This window comes from Hyperolius riggenbachi, chromosome 3 (assembly GCF_040937935.1).
Source record: "Hyperolius riggenbachi isolate aHypRig1 chromosome 3, aHypRig1.pri, whole genome shotgun sequence".
Classification (NCBI taxonomy): Eukaryota; Metazoa; Chordata; class Amphibia; order Anura; family Hyperoliidae; genus Hyperolius; species Hyperolius riggenbachi.
Genome location: NC_090648.1, coordinates 85,188,745 through 85,203,367, shown reverse-complemented (window position 1 = coordinate 85,203,367; position 14,623 = coordinate 85,188,745). Strand labels below are relative to the sequence as shown.

The window sequence follows — 14,623 nt, the reverse complement described above, 5'->3', positions numbered from 1 at the left end:
TACAGTTTATCCGCTCTGAAAGCTGCCATTGCATTTTATTGCTTAGCTTCTGTATTTATATATTTAAATCTATGTAGAGATCAGTTATCAGCTCTTTCTACTTCTCAGTTCAGTACAGCTCAGTTTCAGCACTTTGCTAATGTTTACTAAATGTATCTGAGAAAGAAATGTGAACAAAAGATAGTGTTTTAACCTCTTCAGATGTGGCCAGAAGCTGAACACTGAAGCAAGGAGCTTTCCACTGAAGAACAAAGTGCTTGTAACGATTGTGTAATTCTTTCCGTGGTCAGCGCACATGATGCGCGCTGACACTGCGGAAATCCTCCACAAGCGTATAATCTGAGGCAGGGAACACACTTGACTTTCAGTTTTCCGCGCGCGTTTTTCTGCATACTTTTTCTGCACACTAAGTGTGTTTCCATGCAGGAAAACGCGCGCGTTTTTTCACAGCAGCTGATGTAATTGATACAGAAAACTGCCAAAATCTGCAGAATCAGGATGCAGAATGTCAGTTTTTTTTCTGCGCGCGAACAACACAGCAAGTGTGTACTAGCACATTGATTAACATGGGTTCTCAGTTTTTCTGTGCAGAAAACGCGTACGAAAACAGTCAAGTGTGTTCCCTGCCTGCGAGAACCCAGCAATGGTGCTATGCACCTGTAGAGGGGAATTCCCACCAGAAGATGGAGCTGTGGAGTGCAGAGGAACAGATCCTCTGCACAGCCACAGATGCCAGTTAGGAACTGTACGAGGGGAAGCAATGCAGGGCAAGATAGCCCTTAATGAGAGAGAGCACAGAGACAGGGTGTATGTGTGTCCACCAATCTAGTCGCCATCCAGCGACGATGAACACACAGCCGTGAAGACCAGGTGGGAAAGCAATCGCAAGAGATGGCGATTGCTAACAGCGACACAAGACTGAATAAGCACAGAGAAGGAATGGATGTATGTCCACCAATCTAGTCGCCAACCAGCGATGGTGAACACACAACAGTGGAAACCAAGTGAGAACGCAATCGCAAGAGATGCGATTGTCAATGAGAATGAGCACATGGACAGAATGTACGTGTGTGCACCAATCTAGTCACCAACCAGCGACGGTGAACACACAACAGCAGAAACAAAGTAGGAACGCAATCGCGAGAGAGGCGATTGCCAGAAGTGACACAAGACTGAGCAGGACAGAGCACGAGAGTAGCAAAGGCACAGCAAACAACAATGAGAAGATAAGCAAGATAACAAACGCTAGCTAAACGCGAACACCGCACTCATTCGCAACAGCGAACGCATTTCGGCCCGATCACCGCACGCCAGGCACCCAGAGATAAGCGTGCCACCCTAACTAACCACAAGTAATATAAATGAACACAAACAGACTGAGACAGACAGAATGAACGCTTGCGAAAGCAAGTGATCAACACAGACAAACAGGTTGCGTAGACGCTTGCTAATCGGTTACCTCGCACCAGGCAACAGCAGGCGCAAACACAGGACAAGACAGACAGATGAGTGCAGCCAGTAGCCACCGCGGCTATGGTCTACACTCCAGGAACTCAGGCAAGGAAGATCCACCGCTGCTACCGCTAGAGCGAGTGCGATCCAAACAGACAAACAGATGGGGCCACCAGTAGCAACCGCTGCTCTGATTAGCACCCCTGAGGGAGAATACAGAAGGAGGCACTGCAACCACCACTAGGGCCAATGCAATCCAGACAGATGAACAGAAGGGGCTACCAGTAGCAAACGCTGCTCTGGTTAGCACCCCCAGACAGACAGAACGATTTCCTGTCGACCGCCACTGGCGACAGGACAATCGCAGCAGAGAGACAACACAGGCAAAACAGATAATACAACCTGCCTGCACTAAAGGAGCTGCCTAGTGCAGTCCCAAGGAATCACTCTAAGATAACCTTTAACAAACAAACACGGCTGATAATCTAGGAGAGTTCATCAGTAACAAACCATCATGACCAGCAAAGGATTGTGGGATCACATGGTATTTATGCTGCAAGCCTTCAAAGGAGGCGGCTAGATAATTTGCATGACAAATGTATGCAAATTCCTCAGCAGCAGAGCAGGTCTGAAATTTGCAAATTTCCAGAGACCTGCAGCCCACAGACCCGAGGAATGGCCAAACAGCTGTCTGCCTGTGCAGCCAACTGAGCGGATCATTACAGTGCTGTGTTCAACTGTTTGAATGCTGTAGATTTTATGCTGTAAATAATCTTTTAGAACACAGAGGACATTTTCAGTTTTAAACCACTGTAGATGAAAATCATCATTTTTATTTTTTTTTTGCTTTTTGTGATATAATGAAAATCACTATGGACTTATACAGGAGGTTTTCAGACCCTTGTAGAGTTCCTCAAATGGTTCCTTACTAGCACATTCTGATCTGAGTCTTCATCCTGGTTCCCTAGTAGAGCCTTCTGTTAATTCAGTGCAGAGCCTTTAATTAAAAGCAATTTTCAGCCATGCTAGGAGAGTTAAGCATTGCTGATCATGTGACTTAAATTGCTCAGCTCTGAATGGCTGGTAGTTGTGGCCAATCACTGGATCAAAAGGCAGGTCACTCAGAAAGCAACTTTAGTGAAGGCGAGCGTACCTGTTCAGTGTGGCTTCTTATCCACATTGTTATTATTATTATTATCTTTTATTTATATAACAGACTATATATCTGTATTGCCAGCAAGCATTGTATGGGCATAAGGTACCCATACATCTTGCGACTTGGGCAAGATGTATGGGTACCTTGAGGCCGATCGCCCATCCGACTTGATAATTATTATTATCGAATCAGATGAAAATCATTGCTGCTAAGTGCATGCCCGATCAACGATGCAGCCAATTTCAGGCCAAGCCTGTCGATTGGACGTGCTGCAAGATTTCAGGTCGTCGTGGTCGGTCGGGTGTGCAGCTGTAATGGCGAGTGATATTTGGATGAACGGCGAATGCGACAAAAGCCCCGGTGCTGTTTCCCCAGAGAATAAATGTACATGTACTGCAGATGTGTGCATTTATACAATACCTGTCCTGTGTCGCACTGCCCTTTCGTTTACAAGCAGCCTGCTAGCTGCGATCGGCGGCTAGCAGGCTATTCACGGAACTCTGTTCCGTGAAGTGGCAGGGAACGATCGAGCATGCGCACGGCCGTTCCCTGTGAAACTGCAGCCCCAGGACTTGACGCCAATTGGCGTTAGGCAGTCCTGGGGCTGCCGCCGCGTTCACGTCCATTGGCGTGAGGCGGTCTTCAAGTAGTTAATGGTCGCAATACTTTATGCAGTGCAGCCATTCATCCCTCCTGGTCCCCAAGTGCAGCCATTAACTTTGCTGGGTAGACTTATACTTGAGTCAATACAAAAATCCAGCTTAAGAAGGTCAATCTATATACAATAAATATATTCCTCTCTTCAGCAAGGAAGACTTTGAGCTCCGCTGTTTAGGCAAAATCGCCTTGCAGAAGACTCATGCGGCTTTTCACTACTGAAGCATATGGTTTCTTGGCACATAAATATTGTTAGTATACTGTATGTATGATGGTATGAACACAATTTATATATGGAATGTAAATGATGGGACTATGTAAAGCCCACAGGAGCCTGGGTTATGTCTATGGCAGGCTGTATGATGGATGGGCTGGGAGCAGACTGTGTACAGTGCAGAGGTGGCTACTGCTGTACATTCATTAAATGACATCACAGAGAAATAAAACAGAGAAGCAATTAGGATACTTTCCATAATAAAATATATAAATAAGCCTGGTGTTTGCATGACACTTTCATAAGACATATATTAATGCGTCGCCTGGTGGGAAAGATAAATCTAGTATCACAATATCATCTTTAAAATAGATCTTATTTATGAGGCGCTGCTAATGTTGCCCACAGCTTCTCCACATAGTTAAAGTATCGGTTAGCAAATGACAACTGTATGACTCTTGTAAATAAGGTCCAGAACAGCCTTCAATGCCTTCATTCTCTCCCTCTGTCTGTCTGCAGCTGCTGCGCAGGAATCCCGATCGACGCCTGGGGTCTGGAGAACGTGATGCCGAGGATGTCAAGAAGCAGCCTTTCTTCAAGGTGAGCTGTCATGTGCTGTTTATGTCATGCAAGTATGATGACACTGGAGGCAGAGGCTGAACCATGAGGAGACATCCTATGTCCTATTGTTCTTTGCTTCCACTCTTCTTACATGGGGCCTGATGCAGTAAGCTCCGGGAGAGCACAGCAATTTTACCATTCTGCTCAACTTTTTGAGATAAGAAAGAGGCATACTTTAAGACACACCCTGCCACTCCTCTAATCACGCCCACCACCACACCCCTAGCCACGCATCCCACTACAAAATTCATAAGAAAAAGATGTAACTTTAGAATTCAAACCACACTGGTTCTTTCTCTCATCACTAGTTTTTCTTCATATTAACATTTGTAATTAAGAAATATATCAATTTAAAAAATGAAACTAAAGTTCGGAGCCATTACACACATTTCTCAGTAAACAAATACAAATATGATCTCTACATGAGTCCTGAAAGAGGGACAAAAGAGAGACAGAGGGGCATGGCTCCCAAAGAGGGACTGCCCCACCACAAAAGAGACGTTGATAGCTATGATATCACTGTTACCAGCACAGGGGGAGCACTGGCCAGTAACCCATTAATGCCCATTAGCTCCACCCAATTTACCGGGTTACCACGTGCGTTGCTATGGAATTGCACATGATGCAAATGGGCCAACAGCCGGCGTTCCCCCTGCACTAGTAACTGTAAAATTGCTGTGAGCTCCCTACGCACGGCAACTTTATCGCAGTTTTCTGCATCTGGCCCCTTGAAGCATATTCACTAAATGATGGTAAGTTTGCCATGCGCAGGTGGGCACAGCCGTCTTACTGGTACTTACTCCACTGACTTAGCAATTAGCGCAAATCAACTTACCTAGGTAACACGCATGTTCCTAGTGTAAGGCACGCTATGCAAGCAGCATAAGACTTGTTACCCGAGCAACGGAAGTGTTCCCTAGGTAACACAGGTTGTGCAAATTGCACAACATGCTACGTCAGTGGTGACAGTACCAGGAAAATGTCCATGCGCTGCCTGCGCACGGCAACCTTACCATCATTTAGTGAATATGCCTCACTGTGCTTTTCTGGCAACAAACCACCTTCTAAGTCTTCTGTGAAGTAAGGCTGCTTGCACACCAAGACGTTACAGGCGCACGTTAGTGCGCCTGTAACGCTCCCCCAACGCACAGCAATGTAACACAAGTGGGCTGTTCACACAGCCCACGTTGCGTTACATGTAACGCTGCACGTCCTGTGCAAAGTGCAGCATGCTACGGCGTTGGAGCGGCTATAGCCGCGTTAGACTGTTTGCACATGCGCAGTGGGGGGCGGAGGAGGCGGGGAGAGCCAGCTACAGTAGCCGCGCACATGGCTACTTAATATTCACTGCACTGGCGGGCGCTGATTGGCCGGCGGGACCACGTGATGCGGAGTGTCTCGCTCCGCATCACGTGGTCCCGCTGGCCAATCAGCGCCACTCTGGGAGATATTATGGGCATCGAGCAGCCTAACGCGGCTCACTCTACCGTCGGCTTTTGCAGCACCATACGTTGTGTTAGGTGCACGTTATGCGACCTTAACGTGCCACCTAACACAACGTCTTGGTGTGCAAGAAGCCTAAAATGATGGACGATTGTTGGTTTTGAGTGTGCACTGGTGACAACTGTTAGGCCTCTACCACATGGGCATCTGCAGGTGGTGCATTTACCAATTTACCAAAAGATACTTACCTCAGTAGAGGGAAGTCACTGGATAGTCCAGAGGCTTTACCCATTCTCCTCTTTCGGTATAAAGGAGGGGGCGGAGGAGAGTAGGGGGAGCGGTGGGCTTGAGCACTGTACCTAATACATGCCTGCTCCCCACATTTTCAGTGTATTCTTTGGCTCTGGTATCCTTTAAGTCTTGGCAAGTCAAACTCTTGTATTTGTCCATCTCTCTTCCAACATCAAGCCCTTGGTGTTCATTAATTCTCATGTCCAGATCTTCTGTCCTCATTTTCAAGATAGGGATTGCAACATTCAGGGTGTATTGTTATATTGTGATAACCTGATACATTTTGAACATAAAGATGAATCCTGATATGATTCCCGCCTTACTACTTTACTTGTTTCTATCCTAGGATCTAGATTTTGAAGCTCTTCTTGCCCGTCGCTTGCCTCCTCCATTTACTCCATGTGTGAAAGGACCACATGATATCAGCAACTTTGACCCTGAATTTACATGTGAAGGACCAGAGCTAACCCCTCCTCGGGAGCCTCGGATTTTGAACCCCAAAGAACAGAGCTTGTTCCAGGGCTTTGATTACGTAAGGGATGGAGCCTAACAGAGTACGATGACCTCTAAATAGGATTCACTTGAGTTTCCAGCTTGTTTCATTAATCAAGGACATCTCTCCACCTTAAATCGAAATGTTATCCTCTGTGGCTGTTGGCAAGTTCACATGCTGGCTTCTTACATTTCTTGGGTACCTTGAGCTATGACCACTAGAATTCCTGGTAGCATCCAACCTTCCATGACAAGTCCAATGATGTTGTTATGTCCCTCCATGACTCCGCTGTAAAGTAGTAAATGCAGAAATAAATTGTGGAGTCCATCAGTGAGAGAATGACATGTTGGTCTTCTGGGAAATGGGGAAGCTACGAACTACTGTGAAAATCTGTGAACCTACCATTTCCTTCCCAGAGTAATAATGCCAGCCTTTGGCGGGGTTGATCTTATACTCTTCAGAAAGATCTGCCTTTCTTCATACTCTCCTTTCTGTAGGCCTTTTGTTGTAAATAAAGATCTATATTAATAAGAAGATACGTCTGGTCACTTTTTGTGAAGAAATGGTGACATCTTGAAGATGCATGTTTTGGAGTGTGAGGGACGAGCAAATTTTACACATTGCTTGAGAAAAACATCTATTACTTTCCATAAAGGAAAATAGGCAGGAAGGAGTGTAGAGGAAGGACATTGGTGCTTGGCCAAGAAATTAAAAGGAACCTGAAGTGAGAAGAATATGGAGGCTGATAATCTGGTCTCATTACTTGGCAGTGAGGGCAGCTAGTGTGTAATTTCCTCTTTAAGTTTACCTGAGGTGAACCTCGGGTAAAAAAATAGACATACTTACCTAAGAAGATGGCAGCCTCTGGATCCTTTAGACTTAATGGTCTACTGTTCTGAGATCTCAGACTGATATTCACCCAAAGTGAACCTTGTGTAAAAAAAATACATACTTACCGAAGAAGAGGGAATCCTCTGGATTCTCTAGAGACCCCCCCTCCCCTATACAGTTTGCTAGTATTTAGTGATTTCCCAATACTTACTTCCCCCATATGGTTTCCCTGGTGATCTAGGGCTTCACCTCCAATTTAGCTTTCCTGGTTGTCTACTGGGCCAAACATAATGCAAAGTGGAGAAACTACTTGAGGGCCAAATTTAATGGCTCTGAGGGCCAGATTTGGCCCACGGGCTGGAGTTTGACATGTATGCTCTAAAGTTTAGAGCATACATGTCAAACTCCAGCCCGTCTCGCTACATGATAGCCGCTGCTCAGCGGCATCCCCCCAGCCCCTCCGATCGCCGCCGGCGATCTGAGACCAAGAGATCCCGTTCAAAGAACGGGATCTCTTGGAGGGCTTCCCCTGTCGCCATGGCGACGGGGCGGGATGACGTCACTGACGTCGTGACGTCAAAGGGGACTCCGATCCACCCCACGGCGCTGCCTGGCACTGATTGGCAAGGCAGCGCACGGGGTCTGGGGGGGGGGCGGCTGCGGCGACGCGTATAGCGGCGGATCGGCGGGTAGCGGCGGCGATCGGGCACTGCACGCAGCTAGCAAAGTGCTTGCTGCGTGCAGCAAATAAAAATTATGCAAATCCGGCCCAGCGGGGCCTGAGCGGTGCCTCCCGGCGGCATAGCCCGTGCTCAGCACGGGCTTATCACCAGGGAGGTTAAACACCATGTGTGTCAAGTGCTGACATGCGCTGGTGTAACCCAGGGCAGCAGGGAATTGAACAGTGTCACATCTGAATGCGGTTGCGCTCAGATGTGACTCTAATGGGGGGCCACCTGTCTAGCGCCAGTACCAAGCACTAACAAGCGCCCGGACGGTGCGGGAGAGCAGCTAAAAGGCGGTGAATTCACTGAGGTCAAGATGATGTCTCATGGCACAGGGGATTCACATGCTGGCTGTAAATTTTAAATATAAATTGTATATATTTATTTTCATATTTACCAGATAAAATATTGTTAAATGTATTAAGTAAATTAAAAAGACTAAAAAACTCAAACTCCAAAGTATTCAAATACATTTCTATACAGTATTTATCTATCTATATCAATATATCCATATAACTATGTGCAGTTGCAGAAGGCCCAGGGCTGTGGAGATCCCTCTCCAACGCAAGTGTTATGGGTGGGGGGGAATCATAGTGGCCACACGGTGGGGAGAGGTCATCATGGTGGTGAATATATCAGTGATAACTTTCTGCAGTTTATTCTTCAGCCACTCAGGTTATATCAGAGAACCTCATTGCAGACTAAGGCCCCTTTTTACCACTGAGGGGGTTTTCCCCTTGTGGACCAGAGCAATTTTCACCATTCAGTGCTCCTCCCTTTCATTTGCCTATAGCTTAATCACTACTCACAACAAAATTATCTATATCTTGTTTTTTCGCCACCAATTAGGCTTTCTTTGGGTGGTACATTATGCTAAGAATTATTTTATTCTAAATTCATTTTAATGGGAATAATAAGAAAAAATATTTCTCAGTTTTCGGCCATTATAGTTTTAAAATAAAATATTTTACTGTGGATAAAACGCACGCATTTCATTTGCCCATTTGTCATGGTTATTGCAACGTTTAAAATATTTCTCTTGTGCAATGTATGGCAATAATATTTTATTTGTAAATAAAGGTGCATTTTTTCAGTTTTGTGTCCATCACTAATTACAAGCCCATAATTTAAAAATAACAGTAATATACCCTCTTGACATAAATATTAAAAAAGTTCAGTCCCTAAGGTAACTATTTATGTATATTATTTTATATTTGGGTACTAAAGGAGAGTGTAGGAGGGAAGGGGTTAATTTTAAAGAACAAGTGACATCCATGCTAACCTAGAAAAAATAAAAACACATATATAAGTAGATAAATACTCGCTCTACTTACATAACAGATGTATTGCACTGTCCACATTATGATTCCTGTGAATTTTATAAAGGAAAAGCAGAGAATCCTATTCTAGACAGTTTCCATCTTGGTTACCTTTGAATGAAGCTAATCCTGACATCATTTCCTCCCTCACTCTTTTTTCTCCTCTTGCTAATTGTGTATTCGTTACACGCCCTCCTCTCAGAGTCTTCCCACTGAGGTCTATACTAGGAAGTGCACTGTTTTATGTGATTAGAAGGAGGGGGAAATAAAGGGAAGAGGAGGAATATATTACAGATAAAAAGACCCCCCAGCATGCAACTGTTTTGCCAGCCAATGGCAGTTAAAGGGCTAGTGCTCCAAAGGTATGTGATACTCCAAACCATAACAGCAGACAAAGTTTTGAAAGTTTTGAATGCAGGATTAGCATTTTTTCCACTTAATACAAGAGACCAATTCCTGTTGAAATGTATTTTTATGGTGACAATCCCGCTTTAAAGGTAAGTGTAGGTCTTTTTATAAAAATAAATGTATGTAGGTGTAATTTTACTATTTGGCCACAAGATGTCCTCATGCATTACTTTCCTGTGCATACTATTAGAACACTAACAGTAAGTAATGCGTGGATGTGTACGTTTCGGTTAGTGTGAATGACCGTGGCATGTCATTGATGCCGGCAATCATTGACACGGGGACTTAGGTTACAGTGGAATATAACCCAGTATTTCTTCTTTGCTCTAAAAGATTATTTACAGCATATAACATACTAACACAATTTTTTTTAAGTAAAACAGCATTTAAAGGGTTACATCACAGGACTGACTTTTTCTCCTGCAGGGGCTGCTGCATCTGAACTGGTGATTAGCTTATCTTCTGTATACATTCTTTACTTGATACAATTAAGTAAACATTCTCTGGCTGTGCATAAACTTATGCTAATGAGTCCTGGAGTGAAACACAGGTCAGAAATCACTGATGGCTGCATTTAAAACAGAATGATAACAGTTATGAATAAAATGCACCAGCAACTTTCAAAGTAAATAAACTGAACTTTGGGAAGTTATAATTTATAAATGAATTATAATATTTGTGCACAAAAGCAAATATGATAATTGTATGGGTTATAAAAAGTAGGAAAACACATTATTGTTGAATATTTTGTCAGAGTTTTAAACGCTTTAATGAATAGGAAATGTGTTTTCATCTCCCCTCTAACGATCGAGGGTGAGAACGAGTGGGGGAGCGAGCGGGAGTGCACAGTGGCAATAGACACATATCTACATCCCTGGGATTTCAGAAGAAGTCCTGAGGGAGGTAGATATGCTGCACCTGGTGCAAAAAGTAGATAAACTGGGAAGCTGTCTTTGCATTGCATTACCCTTTCTGCACACAAGGTAATACTGCAGCAATGAAAGTCCTTTGGGGCCTTTTACACTCAGCGCATCACATTGCGCTGAAAGTTTCCGATCGGCCGCCAACCTGCCATAAAGACAACAACGCGTTACCATGCAATTTCCGCAGTGGCGGTGTGCGGTGCATGTGTGGAATGGTGCAAATACGACGGGTAAGCCAGAAGTCCCAGTGACGTACTTCCTGTCCAGCCGGGGAGGTGCTATGCATATGACTCTGTCGGCGCACCCTGCTGCTGGGTCATGTAGTTTTTTTGCATTGCGATGCAATGGGAGCGGAGCATTGCAATGCAAACGCCTCGCCTCAGGTATAAAACGGCCTAACTCACAAAAGAGGAACACATTCTTCCCCATATCTGCCAGCCCAGCCAATGAGACACATTATTATTGTTTAACATCTTGGTTAAAAACAAAAACTCCTGGCAGACTCAAAGCGCCAGAGCTTTGCGCACGCGCCACCATGATCAGAGAGCCTTGCCCGAAGACTCCTTACTGTTTTACGTACTGGCTTGAGCCGAGATTCCACCCCACATCAAAGGCAACAGCCTTACCAGTAAGCTATACAGCTGGCCCAGGTTAAAGAGGAAGCTCCCAGGCAGGTGGGCATTTGTATTTATGAAATAAAGGTTTATAAATTGGAAAAAAAGAGAAAATCAAATTAAGGAAGGTTGCCTTGGAAACTTGCAAAAAAGCGTAATAAGTTGCAGATTTATTCTATTCCCCGCTTTCACTTCTTGATATCTAACAAGTGATCAGTAATTCATAGCACAGTGCTGTCTCCCATTCTGATCACTGCACTGCAGAGCAGCATTTCATCTGCTAAACTGTGATAGTTACACACTGAAACAGCACGCTGATAATTATGGTACCTTTCACACGTAAGCAATGAATCAGTACTGCCCATCTCTGTAAACAATGAAATAAACAGAGGGGGAGACAGTGGGCTTCATTCAGTAAACGTTGCATTGCATCATGCTTAACGCACAGCAATGCATGACACAGAATGTCCATAATCATACTTCTCAAATTGTTTAAAGAGGGATTGGCAGACACAATATCAATTCCATTTACCTACTGCTCTGTGTATATTATGTGTCTGCTGTACGGTGTCTTATCTCAGTCAGCCTGGCTCCTTTCTGGTACATTGCTGAGGAGAGGGAAGCTTGTTATCTTCCTTTCTTCCCCTCCCAAATTCATGCTTCTCACTGATTGGCTGAGGGCAGTTCAGTTTGTCCTCCGTCGGCGGGCCAATTTACGGTACATTACATACAACCTCTCCTTTTTCCCCCTGATTGTCATCCCCAGGATGGTGAAGAGGGAAATACACCTCACTTCTTGGCAGAAGCTGCTGAAATCCGTTCTATGCTGTGCTTACATGTGTTTACAAAGCAAGCTAGATATGACAGTGTAGTTTCTAGGAGAAAATAAAAGAGTAAGGGAGGAAATTACCTCAGGATTGGCTTCAGTCAGGGGCAGCAAATTTGGAAAATGCCTGGAACAGTTTTCTCTTTATTTACTATATAAAATTCACTTACGGTAAATCATAATGTGGACTGTACAATACATATATAAGTAGAACAAGTATTTATCTACTTATATACAGTATTTGTTTGGGTTTTTTGCCTGGGGTAGTATGGCTGTCCCTGCTGCTTTAAAGTAAACCACAGATCTAAAAATAACAAGAATTGATACTTACCCGGGGCTTCCTCTAGCCTCATAAACATGTCCGAGTCCCTTGGCGTCCTCCCATGTGCCTCCATTCAGCCACGATCAGTCCCGGCAACTGGCTCAGTCGTGACAGTCTGGGTCTACTGCGCATGTGTGGACCTTATGCGCATGCGCAGAAGACCCCAACTGACGCCACTGAGCCAGTTACCAGGACTGATCGTGGCTGAATGGAGGCACATGAGAGGACGGCGAGGGAAGCATCGGTGCTCATGGTGCTGGAGGAAGCCCTGGGTAAGTATCGATTTTTGCTATTTTTAGATCTCTCGTACACATTAAAGAAAGAAGGACACTTAAAGACACACCCCTGCCACACCACTAATCACGCCCCCGCCACACACCTAGTCACTAATAGGAAGAATTCAGAAACAAAAGACAACGTTTTAAAATTCCGACTACACTGCTCCTCTCTAACAACATTAGTTCTCCTTCATTTTTACATTTGAAAATAATATATCAATGTAAATGACAGTAGTAACATATATTAAACACATTTTTCAGTAGAAAAATACACATATTTACATAGCTCTGTACATGACTCCTGAAAGAGGGACAAATGAGGAAGCAAGAGGGAGAGAATGATTTGGGTCCCAAAGAGGGACTGTCCCTCCAAAAGAGGGACAGTTGGGAGCTCTGCTAATGCATGTAATGCAAACACTATTATATATGTTGGTAATCGCTGCCCCAATTGTTCTTGCTTTATCAGCCAAAACCACATGAAATAGGAGCACACATTAATGAAGTATGCAATAGCATTCATGTTACATGCATTATTTGTGTTAAGGTGGCCACTAATGATACAATTTGCCAAATGGTCGTTTGGGTCCACTAATGGACAAAAATCGCCTAACCAATCTGATGGTAAACATTGTGTAATTGTGATGGTAAACCAGTGTCACAGCTCTGCCTCCCCCTTCGCTCTCCTGCAGTCCTATAGGAATTAGTATGGAACTACAAGGAAATGGCCGCTGGAGAGTATATCAGAATACACTAGAAAATGTCAGCCATTTTCTGAAGCCCTATAGTGTTGTCCCATAGGGACAATGGAAAATGGCCGCAGAAGTCCCAGTGGAACGGGAGAAAAAACAGACATGGGCCTGGACTTGAGTGAAAGGTAGCCACTTATGCCAGCAATAGCCACTATGTTAGTACCGTAGCAGCCACTTATTAGCAGAGATGTAGCGAACGGTTCCCGAACCGTTCGCCAGCGAACATCTCTGCATCTCTGGGTCTCCTACTACTTCCGGGTGTCTATGACCCGGAGTAGTACGCCTGCGCTGCCCGGCAGAGCGCGTCCTAGATCACGCTCCTGTTGCTGGGCACTCTCTGCGCATGTGCGTGAAGTCATGAACGCCCGGCGAACGGTTCGGGCCATCTCCACTTATTAGTAGCCGCCACTACACACTGAAGGGGACATGCTGACTGCACACATGGAATATGGTTTATTTTACATAGTAACGTTTTATTTGACAAAACTATATTATAACTCTACCTAGGGGCAATCAGAAAAAAATGTGTTTCATTTCATTAGTTTGGCCACCTAGCTACTGTATTTCAAGGCTGGTGATATGGCCCTTGGTCCAAAAACTTTGGTCACCCCTGGTCTTATGGGAAAGATACTTCCAGCTTTTTTCTTTTTTAGTAGCAAATGAACAAAGAAACAAATAAATAAAACAAAATTGTGGCATGAAAAATCAGATATGCATACATACTACAATTCTAATATTAGCATAGTTCAAATGTTATCATCATTCCAGAAACTGGTTTGATCACATACAGTTTTAAAGTTGCCCATTAGCCATACAATATTTTCCTCAGACGTGATCATTCAATCAGATTTTTTTCTATCAAATTATACAGGACTAGTGTCCTTAGCCTGTTTAATAATGGGCTCTAAGTCTGTCATCGCCGCGCCCGTCACAGATGCGCACACGCCACGCACACACGCCCGCCTGGCTAGGTCCTGTTGTGTCCCAACGGCTGTCCGTGTGGCACATGCGCAGTAGTGCAAACGCATGGTCACACACATGGAGAGGACGCAGAGACACTTAGGTTTTATTAGGTAGGATAAACATGCAGTATCTGGAGAAAATCAGCATTAAACAATTTAATTCTAAATAATCAAAGCAGCTTTTGTTTCTTTTTCAGTGACCTCCCCCAGAGTTGCTGTCAGCTATCTTAAGCATCATAGCAGCATAATGCGTCGTTAGTTACACAGCTGACACGTGTCTGTACAGGCCGGCTCAGCCATGTCACCCAAGGCGATGAGGTCCCGATCCTCAACAGGCGA

At 44.5% G+C, this 14,623-nt stretch overlaps 1 protein-coding gene and 1 long non-coding RNA gene across 4 annotated transcripts in view; one reads left to right on the top strand and one right to left on the bottom strand.

The window, feature by feature from the left end:
* LOC137562784 (serine/threonine-protein kinase N1-like) overlaps nucleotides 1–6,861 on the top strand; it is a 55,783-nt gene extending 48,922 nt beyond the window's left edge. For both annotated transcript variants that reach the window (XM_068274479.1, XM_068274478.1), the window contains 2 exons: nucleotides 3,999–4,079; nucleotides 6,181–6,861. In XM_068274479.1, coding sequence (XP_068130580.1) covers nucleotides 3,999–4,079; nucleotides 6,181–6,384 — 285 coding nt within the window. In that variant the 3' untranslated portion in view covers nucleotides 6,385–6,861. The remainder of the gene's footprint in view (nucleotides 1–3,998; nucleotides 4,080–6,180) is intronic.
* Nucleotides 1–14,623, bottom strand: part of LOC137562787 (uncharacterized) — a 52,858-nt gene that overhangs the window by 37,393 nt on the left and 842 nt on the right. The gene's annotated exons all lie outside the window — the stretch shown is intronic.